General features: G+C 44.3%; 1 protein-coding gene across 5 annotated transcripts in view; it reads left to right on the top strand.

The window, feature by feature from the left end:
• The first annotated feature begins 95 nt into the window (after positions 1-95).
• Positions 96-13,732, top strand: part of RASAL2 (RAS protein activator like 2) — a 273,501-nt gene continuing 259,864 nt past the window's right edge. For 3 of the 5 annotated variants that reach the window (XM_005304210.5, XM_065554538.1, XM_065554537.1), the window contains exon 1: positions 97-476. In XM_005304210.5, coding sequence (XP_005304267.2) covers positions 317-476 — 160 coding nt within the window. In that variant the 5' untranslated portion in view covers positions 97-316. Of the gene's footprint in view, positions 477-13,732 lie in introns of all 5 variants that reach the window. The other 2 variants (XM_005304207.5, XM_042851221.2) reach the window with 2 other exon arrangements.

Raw genomic sequence — 13,732 nt, 5'->3', positions numbered from 1 at the left:
AGGCTTTGCTCCGGCCGCCACCGCTTGTCCATGCGGCCGGGCGCTCGGCTCTCCGCTGCTCCTGCCTATCTCCCTGGGATGCCGCCCGCCGCCGCCGGGTCTCTGGGAGAAGCCGAGCGGCCGCAGCCGGAGAGTGAGCGCGAGCCAGCGGCAGCCCCTTCGCGAACCACGGCCGGAGAGGAGACGCGGGGCCGGGCCTGGCCGGGAGCGAGCGGGGCCGGAGGAATGGACCCGGGCCGAGACGTGCAGTGACCGGGAGCAAGTGGACAGCAGCCGGGTCCGGGCCGGAGCGAGCGAGGGGCCCGCCCCCAGCAGCATGGAGCCGCCTCCGGGCGCCCCTGGCGAGCCCGCGCCCTGGGGGCAGGAGCCCTTCGCGGGGCAGGAGCCGGAGGAGCTGGACGGAGCCGCTGCGGGCGTGATGGACCGGATCCTGCTGGAGTCGGTGTGCCAGCAGCAAGGCTGGGCCCGGGTCTATGGTGAGGAGCTCCCCGTGTTCACCAGGCAACCCCCCACTGTGCCTAGCGCCGCCGGCCCCCGGGGGTACCGAGCAACCCCCCGCCACCGCTGTTCCTAGCGCCGCCGCCCCCCGTGTTCACCGGGCAACCCCCGCCTCCGCTGTGCTTAGAGCCCCCGCTCCCCCCCCCGTGTTCACCGGGTAACCCCCCGCCCTCGCTGTGCCTAGCGCCGCCGCTCCCCCCGTGTTCACCGGGTAACTGCCCGCCCCCTCTCCCCTCGGGCACGCTGTTGCCCTGGAGAGCTGTGACCCAGCGCAAGCCTTTGGTTCAACTTCATGCGCTCTGGACGCACGCGGAGCGGGGGGGAGCGAAGAGGCTGGAAATCAGAGTCGTTGCCTCAGTTCTTAAGTGGCATGCCCCAGACTTTTGGAAGTTCATGGGGGGGGGGAGTGTCTCCCCTCAGACACTGGGGAGAAGTGGTGTTGCGCTCCAATTTTTAGGTGCTGCAAATCACGTTTATACGAGTGCTTTGCTTGCCTGTTACTGTGAAGCTGTAGCTGACAACAAAGCAAAGGAATATAACGATGTCTGAGACCCAGTGTCTCAGGGTTGAGAAGCTGCTCGGAGCTGTCTCTGCAATCAACTCTTTGCAAGTGAATAATGAAAACAGAGTAACTTCTGAGAGAGAGAGAGAGAGAGAGTGCCTATGTAGGTAAAGCCAAACTCCTGGCACAGCCTCTGCTCTCTCCCCATCTCCCACCCCACTCCTTAAAAGAACAGCTCTGTTCAGCTGTGAACGCTGTTGTCAGAAACAGCCCTACAGATTAGGTTTCAGAATGTGCTATTGTTTACAGTCCCCTTTGTCAAGTGGCTGGCATGGGATTCCATCAGAGATTCGGCAGCAGGTTGAAAAGTGATGAACAGATGAAAATTTTTAGTGTCTGCATTCATCCTTCCTTTCTGGTGATTGCAACTGTTGAATGTCCCTATGTAAAGAGTTCTGATTAGCACCAATTTATAATTCCCTCTGAGGAAAAAACATAGGCTTTTAAAACCAGCCGTTTTACAAATTTGCTGGCAGGAAGCACTAGTTAAAATACCCTACGATTCTCCCCCCTCCCCCCCCCAAACAAATGTTAAAATGTCAAGATGTTTATGCTTAGCAGTGCAGGTTGAAACCCTTTGTACTGAGACTATACAAGTCAAATACAGGATGTTCAATTTAAAGTACCCTAGGATCCAACAAATACAAAGATGTTATCATGGAACAATCTACATTTAAACCTTTTGTGTTGCTAGTAGTCAAGTACAGAACACAAATGTGCACTGTGCTTCATTTGCACCCCTTGCCAGCAGGGTTTCTGATTACTATTAATGAATTACTAAAGGCCTGGAAGATACTGATATGATTGGTCCCGTGGCTCCATAGTTACTGCTGTATATTAAACTGGCATCTCTATTATTTATAGTAAAGGTTGATGAGAGTCTGGAAAAGGATATTAAAATCTTTAGCAATCTGGCTGCAGTACAAGACCCAGTGTTATTTCCTATTCTTTCTCAAACCCTCCCTGGTATGTAACCTCCTAAAATAAACCTGACTTGTATGCCCAGCCTATTCCCAGGCTCTGATTTTGTTTTTAGCAGCAGTATATGCTCTAAGTTGAAACATCATGAAACTTGAGGCTCTTGACCAGTGTCTAAATAGTGGATTAGTGTTTTATTTGTCTTTCTGTAGTTCTGCCTTCTCTTCTATTTGCTCAAAGCATCTCACAGTAGTTACTCCTGTTACTTGCCTCTAAGCGAAGATTACTCTCCAGCCAGGATCTTGCTTTCCCTCCAGAGAAATACTTGACAGTCCAAACACGTCTTGTGCTCTTAATGGTTGCAATATTTGAATACACAGTTGCTATATTACCTCTACCTAACACAACTCAAAGTACTTCAAAGGGCTTCACAGATTCTTGATTAAATCCAAACCTGTCATGTCCTCATGGTTTCACTCTAGAGGACACTAATTTTATCCCCCTGAAAGAATGAATCCCCCTGACCAGACTCCACAACTTGGTCCTAGTCTACATGGTTAGGAACAAGTGGTCTTTGATGCCAGTGTCATTCTCTGTGTAGCATCACTCCTGAAGCATAAACATGTTATCTCCAGGATGTCTGAGAACAACTAGTGGCTGAGAAACAATTGACTGCTCTTAGTTTTAGTGGGTACCACCAAAGTTGGTTTTGTCAGGTATCAATGGGGAAATCAGGCCATCATTCCTATGGAAGATGCATCATATCCAAAAGATCTTCATCCTTCATATTGAAACTGTTACAAGACAGTGCTGGGAGATTAGATGATTGTTGTCTTGTGTCTTGTATAGTACTACGCAAAGTGGTGCTTAACAACATAGTTACACCGATAACACTTTCCTCTCCCTCTTTCCTTTTAGTAGTATCAGCTTAATGTGTAAGTGATTGCAGAACATAGTGGAGGTTTTTTTTCCCAGAAGGATAGTGTGAACAGAGTACAGAAGAGAGCAGTTTAGCACTGAGCTGTATACTTGTTTAGAATTTTTCCTAAGGTCAAGTCGTGGAGCAAAATGAGAATGTACTTGTGGGGAGAATGTCTGGCACCAGACAATCTGATTGTTGCAGGATATAACCTTGGGTATTAGTGGAAGCAGTAATGCAATTTCAAAATTAGCCATGGTGTAAAACATTAGTTGTTGATAAAGTCACATTGTACATCCTGTTTTGTGTCGTCTGACACTCGCATGCAGGCAGAAATAGTCTGATTTGCCTGTGTACCAGTACAACTAGCTCAAAGGCTGTAGAAGTTAGAGATGTATTCAAACATGATTGTTCAATAAAAGTGAATTTTGTAACCCAAGGGCTGCAGGTTTTTTAGTTATCAAAACAAAGTAATTACTAGTTCTTATCTTCAGATGAAGAGATCTGGTGGTGGTAATGTCTTCTCTTCCTCCCTGCAGAATTGCATTTTGTTTTGATAGTAAACAAATATTTCATCCTGCTTACTATTGCTTGTGATCCTTTCACAGATTGATCTGACTAAGTTTGTGGGAAGTAAGTCAAATTGAAACAATGCCATGTTTGTACACAACTAAATATGGATTTCAAATCTACAAGTGACAAATGTATAACATATTTTAGTTATTTATAGCATTAAAGACTTGCACAGTTGGTTGAAGAACCACAGCAGCATAGCTAAGGGAAAGGGGAGCAGAAAGCCCAGCCTTACAGTCTGTTGTCTAATAAATTAATACTAACTATTTCACTATAAATGCGTGGGAAGCATATCTAATGTGAAATGTTAAGTACAATTTTCTGTCATGGCAAGAAGAGGAGTTATATAATAGCTATTTACTTTTCTGAATGTTTTTTTATGAACACAGACAACAAAGTATGCTTTTGGATTGTTCAAAATGAAAGTTAATTATCTGAGAAGTGATTCAAACAGTGGAAATAATTATTTAAAGCAAATGAGTTCTGCGCCCTCTTACTGAAATCTGATTATTTTTGTGCATCTCTGTTCTGTAACTGCATACTGTTCAGTTTGCATCTATCCATGGAGCTTATTCATGATTGTTAGAGGAACCAGTCCAATTATGGAGCCGGTAAAATTTCATCTGTAAGCACAGAGAAGAGGATTCAGTCGTAATATCCAATAATTATTGGTCTCTGTGGTATGCAAGTGGTATGACAATGATGTGAATGCAGTAGGACAATGTCTGGGATGTGATTTCAGAGTGACACTGAGGTCTTGTCTGTGCTCGTTGTGATATATCTAAATCATAGTCTAGTTATTTCTATATTTCCTGAGTTAACTTCAATAGCTAATCTTTAGCTTCTTTTTTCCACTGTTTTTTGCAGGTTTGACAGTTTATGCTTAAATGAATAGCTGATGACCTCCTAAATCTATGACCATATAATGCCCTTACTCAAGGACAATGTCAATTCCAAAATCTTATTTCTCTAAGCCTGGTTTCTGAATAATGGACAGTAACAGCAAATATGCTATTTGTCAGTGTGCTAGTTTTAATTGTTCATGAAACACAAGTCATGTGAATATTGTGGGATGCTGTTTCCAAGAACCAGTTTTGAGACACAACTAATGTGTACTAGTTGATGTCTTGCGTTAGAGTCATACCCAAACTGCTCACGTGCTAAGAGGGAAGAATCTGTCTTGTCTTAACTAAGAGCCATAATATTTCCCTTATATACCCACACAAAAATGTCCCTTTACAAGATATTCTAAAGCACCTACAGATGTTTCAAATCAGCCCCCTTCTAATTAAAAATAAACAAAAACAAACTAAGGCTGAATTCTCTGCACCTTCAATACCAACAGTAAAAATGAACAATTATATTGAACAGTATGGCTGGTTGAATGTCCAGACTGTGTAACAATGAGTTATACAGCTAGAATTGCAGCATTTGTGTGAAATGTCCTGTGTGGTAGGGGAAGAATCAGCTTGCCAGATTTATCTTCTGTCTCATCAGGTGGAAAACTTAACAATAATGATTGTCAAACTTGTTTTTAAGTTAATAATTTTAAACTGAATTTTGAAGAGCAAGGGTATTAAATAAGTATGAAACTGGAATTATCTAAGTATTTTGTGTAGAAAATAAGGCATACAGGTGTCTGCTAATTCTTGTATATTCATCTTTACATGCTGATTGCTTCCTTCTTCGATCTTCTCTACATTTAAGAAACATCTTTTCTGTTTTTGAACAGTGGTGCAGCTATATTTTTGCTAGCAATAATATAAGAGCTAATACAAAGTAGTCTAGGACACTTTCATCACCTTTTCCTCCAATCCTGTGAATTGTGTACACGTCCTTTGTACATGGTGGAAGAAGAGATTGCTAGGTGGGGAAGGGAGTATTCTCTACACAGATTGAAGGGTTCCTCATTCCTCTGTGCATATTGATGGCTGAAAAATCCATTACTTGTTTTTAAAATGTAAAAGGAAGAATAACCCTAAAATCTATGGAAAAATTCCTCTTCTGATGCACTGAGTTTAATTCAAAATGAAGGAGAAAACTAGAATTTTGGAACAAGGTACAAATGGGTTGGGAAGATAACGCCTCTCTGGGACGGTCATTTATTATGTGTTTGTACAATGCCTAACATAGGGGTCCAACCTGGTTGTGGGCTTTAGGAGCTACCACAAGATATTAGTTAAAACTAATTTAAGAGAATCAAATGGCAAAGGAAGTAGGAGCTAAATTTATTACAGGCAAAAATGGTCATATTAGGTCCCTTATGGCAGTCTAAAGAAGAGAGGTTAAATTAAGCCAACGTTTTAAATAAACGAGCTTGATACAAATTGTAAATGGACAGCTGTACCCAGAGAGAGGATTTATTGTTGCCCTCTCCTTGCAGTCACAAACCTGATGTTCGATTGATTCAGAGAATTCCCCAGTGTGTCCCCTGATTTATTTGTCTATATCCACTTGATGGACAGTTCTGCCTCTGCTGGCCGGCTGCGAGTGCCCTCAGGGGAGTGGGAGATGAGGACACTTTGTGCTATTGAAACACCCACTCTAGATAGACTTTCCATCACTGGGAGCCCTGTTCTTTTCCTGGAGTATTGACAATCTTTCCTGGGGTATTAACAAGCTGCTGTGTCTCAGGACTAGATCTAGCCTAGTCTTTCAATAAAGCTAGGTATAGGAGTAATTAACATTATTATGTTTAAGAAGATGAATCACAGAAAATGTTAGTCACATTAAGGTTAATCCATACATGATGTGATTCAGAGTTTACTCTGAACTTGGAGTCTTGTCTTGTTGTGTTTTTCCCTAGGTATTACATATCATTTAATATATTAAAATTACTCTTAATCTTTGGAGGCCACAACAATATCTAGGTATTTTGGGGTAGTTTTAGGATGATTTTCTCTAAAACTTCAGCTCCCCGACTCTTGTATTTCAGCCAGACTATTTATCTTTGTCTGAAAATTTTCGTGTGCTGCTGTTTCCTATTTTTAAACAATAGAAAAAAATAGAGACGATAAGAGGAACATAACTGTGACTTACTCTGAGATCATGGGTTCCTTTCAACTGATATATTTATAGAGCCAATAAAAAGTAGCTGAGATTTCAGTTTTATTCCTTTGTGTGTGTGTGTATATGTGTGTATATATATATATGTGTATATGTGTGTATATATATAATTTTTTTTTTTTAAAGGACATAGCAAACATGAAAATCACAACAGGCTTGCCTCCACGGTGATTTAGTCCCACAGATCATGTTAATGTCCACTAGGGAATGTACTGTGCCCCAGCAGGGTCCACATGGGTCAGTTAGGGCAGATTCAGATTTACACCCCTCTAGTATGGACTAAACTAGAGCATTGTGTAGATAAGCCTATGGTTTAGGTTTTCTATCACTTGTAAGCACAGTAAACACCTAAGATGACTACAGCTGAATGGAGTAAGAGGAAAATATTTTGCTCCATTTTTTTGACAGCACTTTGTGTTCAGTTTTTCCATTGTTGATGTTCAGTATGTGGCCTTTGAACATGGGGAAAATAAAATCTCTTAATTCGTTAAAAGTAATGTCTTTTTTTTTTTTTTTTTTTTTTTTTTAAAGGTCAGGACACTGCTTAAGAGATGTTCTTTTAGAATCTGGATTACTTTTTTATTATTTTTTATTTATTTTAATTTTATTTTTTACTTAAAAAAGCAAGTTTGTATTCTTCTAAGTTGAAGTAGTAATATAATCAATAATATCTAGTAAGCATTGGGAAGTGAAGGGAGCCTTTGTGCTCCAGTAAATTGAAATAAAATTAACGAGTTTAGATTTTTTTATCTTCTGAAGGACTCTTTTACAGCTGTGAATGCCCCATTAAAAACTAGTCTCTATTCTTTAAGCACTGGCCAGCACTTAGTTAACACATTCATCCTGCAAACTTTGGGAAAAAAGCAGATGTGCAGTATGTCTGATACAGATTTGCATGAGAATACCTGTGCACCTTGACTAGTTTTTGGCTTGATTAAAACTTACAAGCACCTCTTCTTTCACTATAGCATGATGCATACATTAATGGCTTGATAGAAAATACATAATACTTTCTCTGTTTAAGCTGATAAGTAAAAATAGATATCTATCCAGCACTACAACATAGATATGCATGGTGCTTTATGGACAAAAAAATACAGTCCTTGCCCTGAGGGAGTTTATAGTCTAGATTGATGACACAGATGACAACAGACAATGGGGTTGGAACTAGAGAGAGTATTACACAGTACAATATTATGAAGTTCTCTTGTTCTTTTATTGTATATGTAATATTCTATTTTAAAATTTGCATAAAAATAAGTTTTTAAAAACAGAGATGGGAGTGAAAATTTGTGCTGTGGAGAGATAAAAAGCAGAACTTGATGGAGGTTGTATGGCCTGGGAGTTCTAGGAAGTTATTCGAGGAGAAGGGCCAGTATAGGGGGAAGATAACGGTGTCACTTTTTGGAAAAGGGAGTTGTGGAGAGAGATGGGAGAAAAGATGTTGATGTGCAGAACACTGAATGAGAGGATGAAAAGATTTTTGAATTTTATGTGAAGGAGGTATACTGGCAGTGAAAAGACTGGTGGGAGAGGAAGACAAATTTGGGACATTATTTTGGGTAGACTGTAGAGGTTCAAGATAAGTGTCAGGGAGGTTGCAGTAGGCTAGGGGGAAGAAGACCATGGCACAGCCAAGGGTTTTGACAGTAGAGGTGGAGAGGAACAGTTTATTTTTGTTTGGTGTTTTTATTTTATTTTATTAGATCTTGTAAAGGAATGAGATATGATTTCACAATGGATGTGAGGAATTGAGGATTACAATTCTTCTAGGTAGTTTCTTTGGAAACTAGCATTTTTTTTATCACACCCAAACAGTTGGTAATGCTTGGTCAAAGTCCATTGTTTTCTTTCTTGATTTCTCACCTTAACAAAATCTCAGTGATTAAAATATAAAGGCTGGGAATTTGGCAGTATAGTATTGCCAGGTTGTTGTCTTTCCTGTAACTTTGATAGCTTTATCCAAGATGTGGTGGCTTTTCTTTTTCAGGAGCTGGCTTTCAGTAATGGTTTTGAGTCATTTTCATAGCTAATAGGTATGATCTTCTGGGACTGGCAGGAATGTTGCCCCATCTTTGGACATTTTGTCATCTGTGATCTTGCCAGTTGTTCTGAGATTTTTTTCATGTCGTGGAATCCAGTGGAAGGGGGAAGAAAAGAGGCATTCATTAAGGCAGTAAGGCTTTTAGAGCTCTGAAAGGCTCAGAGCTGTTGCTAGATGGCAGCTCTCCAGTCACTGCACTAAATGGTGTTTCCCCTACACTAACTTTTCCCTGTGGTGTAAAAGGGTCAGTGCTACTGTATGGACAACAGTGTGGTGCATTCTATATGAACTTTGAGGTGAGTTGGGTTGAAACAAGCTTGAAAACATGGAAACTTATTTTTCATTTCCTTTCTTGGATTTTGTCTCCTAAAAGAGGAAGTCTCCATGTAACTGTGAGTGAAGTGTAACAAATTAACTGTCCATTTCCTCTTAAAGAGGATATATCGTGTGTATACTTTTGTTACTGGTACTTAGAGGAAATGTGGGTGGAACTGAGTGTGATTGGGTCTTTCTTGATAATTGCTGTTTCTGTATAGCATAGGTAGTTGAGAATTTAATGTATTTGCCTTTTGGCTACTCACATCCATTGATGGTTAAGTGGTTTTAGTTTTCACACCTATTTATCTTGTGATGTTAGCACAGTAGACTAGGGCACTAGCCCTTTAACCCCCTATAGATGGGGAACTGTTGAACTGCAATAAGAACAGGAGTACTTGTGGCACCTTAAGCCTTGGCTACACTTGCAGATGTACAGCGCTGAGAGTTAAACCTGACTTAGTGCAGCTGAGAAGGAAAAGCGCTGCAGTCTGTCCACACTGACAGCTGCCCAGTGCACTGTCATGGCCACATTTGCAGCAATTGCAGTGCTATTGGGAGCGGTGCATTATGGGTAGCTATCCCACAGAGCACCTCTTCCCATTCTGGCGCCGTGGGTTGTGGGAAGGGGACGTGGGTGCGGGGCATTCTGGGTCCTGTCCCAATGCCCCGTAATACGATGCTTCGCATCCCAGAAATCCCTTTGTTTCCGTCCATCTTTGGTGCCATCTTTCAACGGTTTCTGTGCAGCGCGATCTGTCTGCGGGAAATGGAGTCTGAACTGCTGAGGCGTACGCTGACGAGTCTCGCCAGCACGTCACGTTTGGCTGTCGAACTATTCTTTAAGATCCAAAGTGAGGGTGAGGAGTCCGACGATGGTATCGAGCCACATAACGCGTACGACACGAAATTGCTTGTGGCATTCACGGACATGCTCAGCACTGTGGAACGCCACTTTTGGGCTCGGGAAACAAGCACCGAGTGGTGGGATCACATCGTCATGGAAGTCTGGGATGATGAGCAGTGGCTGCAGAACTTTCATGGGACTGTGTGAGGAGCTCGCTCCCACCCTGCGGCGCAAGGATACGAGATTGAGAGCTGCCCTGCCAGTGGAGAAGCGGGTGGCTATTGCAATCTGGAAGCTGGCAACTCCAGACAGCTACCGGTCGGTCGCAAACCAGTTTGGAGTGGGAAAGTCGACCGTTGGAATCGTGTTGATGCAAGTTTGCAAGGCCATTAATCGCATCCTACTCAGAAGAACCGTGACTCGGGGTAACGTGCAGGAAATAGTGGTTGGCTTTGCACAAATGGGGTTCCCTAACTGTGGAGGGGCGATAGATGGGATGCACATTCCTATTCTGGCACCACCCCACCTAGGATCCAAGTACGTTAATCGGAAGGGGTATTTCTCTATGGTTCTCCAGGCGCTTGTGGATCACCAGGGGCGTTTCATTGACATTAACGCAGGCTGGCCCGGAAAGGTGCATGACGCATGCATCTTTCGGAACACTTGGCTGTTCAGGAAGATGCAGGCTGGGACTTTTTTCCCCAGAGTGGAAGATCACAGTAGGGGAAGTTGAAATGCCATTGTGATCCTTGGAGCTCCCACTTACCTGTTAATGCCGTGGCTCATGAAACCCTACACAGGGAGCCTTGACAGCAGCAAGGAACGGTTCAACTACAGGCTGAGCCGGTGCCGAATGACTGTGGAGTGTGCCTTTGGCCGTTTAAAGGCCCGCTGGCGATCTCTGTATGGGAAGCTGGACTTGGCCAAAAACAGCATCCCCGCGGTTATATTCGCATGTTGTGCCCTCCATAATATTTGTGAAGGGAAGGGTGAAAGCTTCACTCAGGCATGGACCTCTGAGGTTCAACACCTGGAGGCTGAATTTGCACAGCCAGAGAGCAGGGCTATTACAGGGGCCCTGCGCGGGGCTGCAAGGATTAGGGATGCCTTGAGGGAGCAATTTGAGGCTAAAAACCAGCAGTGATATCTGGTGCCCTGCACAGGAGTGAAATGCAGTAGTTCCAATCTTTAGGAATCAGTGTCTGCTTAGCAGACAAGCAGACTTGCAGTGCCTGTTTATTTCCTGGGCTAAGGAGTCTTTTACTTTATGCAGTAATAAAGAATGTTTTCAAAGCCAAAGAATCCATTTATTGAAAAGAAACAAGGGGGTGGAGTGGGGGACGGTACAATCACAGATTCACGTATGTCCTGTCTGGTGTGTTATGCAGTGAGTGCTGCACTTCAGGATAGCTATACTGCATGGTGATGGGGGTTGAGTGCAGAGGGTAAGGGTCGTGGTTTTCAGGGCTGGGTGGTGAAGATACTGGTGTTGGAGGCAGCAGGTGGCGTGAAGAACACGGAAGATGGGGAAAGTGGGTTGGAGGTGACAGTGGGGCACGACGGAAAGAGTTTTGGGACAAGGGCTATAGGGGGGGGTGGCGTTTGTGTTTGCGGTACTGTTCCTCTTTCTGCATGGCTACCAGCTCCTGGATAGCATCTGCTTGGCACTCCAGGATGCTTATGAGTCTATCAGTGATTTGCTGCCGGTGCGCGGTGCTTTGCCGCTGGTGCGCTGCGTTTTCCTGGCGGATCCTGCTTTCTCTCTCCCTCCAGTTCTGTGCTTTCTCATTCTCTTTAATAGATTGCCGCATCACTTCTTGCAGCATTTCTTCTTTGCTTTTTCGCGGTCTCTTCCTGAGTCTTTGCAGTCTCTGCGCAGGCGATAAGAGGGATGGCTGAGGTCTCAAGGTATAGGCAAAATGTACCGGTTGCTGCGACTGGCTACTTTCCTCCTGGCTCGAGAAGAGCTCCTGGCTGCATGGCTCCAGGGATTCCGGGGTGTCTCCATCCGGCCTACCACTATCACTCCCGTTTTCCTCCTCCTCCCCCCACCGGCTCTGAAGTGTCCATGGTGGTGCTCGGAATAGAGGTGGGGTTAACCCCAAGTATCGCATCCAGCTCTTTGTAGAATCAGCAGGTTGCGGGGGGAGCACCCGAGCAGCCGTTTGCGTCGCGGGCTTTGCGGTAGGCATGCCGCAGCTCCTTCACTTTAATTCTGCGCTGCAGGGCGTCCCCGTCATGGCCCCGTTCCATCATGTCCTTTGATACCTTCCTAAAGGTATCGTAGTTCCTACAGCTGGAGCGCAGCTGGGACTGTACAGCTTCCTCCCCCCAAACACTGATGAGGTCCAGCAACTCACCATTGCTCTATGCTGGGGCTCGCTTGGCGCGTAGAGGCATGGTCACCTGGAAAGATTCGCTGATAGCACTCAACGCCACGCTGGGCTGAGCAAACAGGAAGGGGATTTTTAAAATTCCCAGGGAATGTAAAGGGTGGGTCACATGATTGGTTACCTGAGGCCAGGGCAGTAGAGTTTGAACTGATGACCGGAGTGGCTAGAACAGGCATTGTGGGATACTGCCGAATAATTCTGGAGGCCATTCACAGTGCATTGGGCGGCCACACTGGTGCCGCAGCGGCAGCGCAATACTTGTTATTCCTCTCGGAGAGGTGGAGTACATGCAGCGCTGCAACCATGGAGATACAGCGCTGCAAATGCCTTGCCAGTGTGGACGGGGAGTGAGTTACAGCGCTGGGGGAGCCTTTACAGCGCTGTAACTCGCAAGTGTAGCCAAGGCCTTAGAGACTAACAAATTTACTTGAACATAAGCTACAGCCCACTTCATCAGATGCAAAGAATGGAACATATAGTAAGAGGATATATATACACATACAGAGAACATGAAAAGGTGGATGTTGCCATACCAACTCTAAGAGGCTAATTAATTAAGATGAGCTATTATCAGCAGGAGGAAAAAAAACGTTTGTAGTGATAATCAAGATGGCCCATTTCAGACAGTTGACAAAAGGTGTGAGGATACTTAACATGGGGAAATAAATTCAATTTGTGTAATAACCCAGCCATTCCCAGTCTCTATTCAAGCCCAAGTTAATGGTACAGTGAAACCCTGCAATAATGTGATGATTGGGGTCCAAAAATGTGATCGTGGTAAATGCGGGGTTGCATTATAGCGGGGTTATGAAAATGTACCATTTCAAGCCGGTCAGTTTCAAGCTGGTCAATTTCTCTTGGGCAGAAAACGATTTGCCTTGGCGAACTGCCCATAACGGTAACTGAAAGTGTGTAGCAATAATTAGTGACAGCACAATCTAATCAACCTATTAAATGAGCCAGAACCAGCCTGAGAATGGCTGGGTTGGACTTTGGGAACCGGAGTTTTGGGACCTGGCAGACGGGGCTGGAGCGGCTCTCTAGAGATCTGTACAAAGGCGCTCAGCCGACTCCCCTCCACCTGGAGAGCCGATTGCAGTGTTTGATGCTGAGGAGTTGCTGATATTCAGAGCAGAGTTCGTGCCACTGTTTCTGTAGCATCCCTGCTAGTCAGCTTGCTCCAGCAGCGGGGGCTCTCAACCATGCAGCGAGAGAGGGAAACACTTGGGGAGAGCAGGGGAGATGTGCAAGGGGCAGAGGAAGAGCGAGGAGCAGCTGGGGAGGAGAACGGCTCTTTTCGCCAAAAAGGGAAGTAGGGGCAGGGGGGAAGAGTCAGTGGGGAAGGCACATCATTTTTTTTTTTATTTTTTTTTTTGGCTTGGGGCGGCCAAAGCCACCTTATGATCGCATTATATCCGAATTCACGTTATCGTGGGGCATGTTATAGTGGGGTTTCACTGTATCTAGTTTGCAAATTAATTCCAGTTCAGCAGTTTCTCATTGGAGTCTGTTTTTGAAGCTTTTCTGTTGCAAAATTTAAGTCTGTTACTGAGTGACCAGAGAGGTTGAAGTGTTCGCCTACTGGTTTTTGAATGTT

The sequence above is a fragment of the Chrysemys picta genome, chromosome 8 (genome assembly GCF_011386835.1).
Source record: "Chrysemys picta bellii isolate R12L10 chromosome 8, ASM1138683v2, whole genome shotgun sequence".
Lineage (NCBI taxonomy): Eukaryota > Metazoa > Chordata > Testudines > Emydidae > Chrysemys > Chrysemys picta.
Note: the sequence above shows the minus strand (reverse complement) of the source record. Positions and strands in the feature narration are given on the sequence as shown.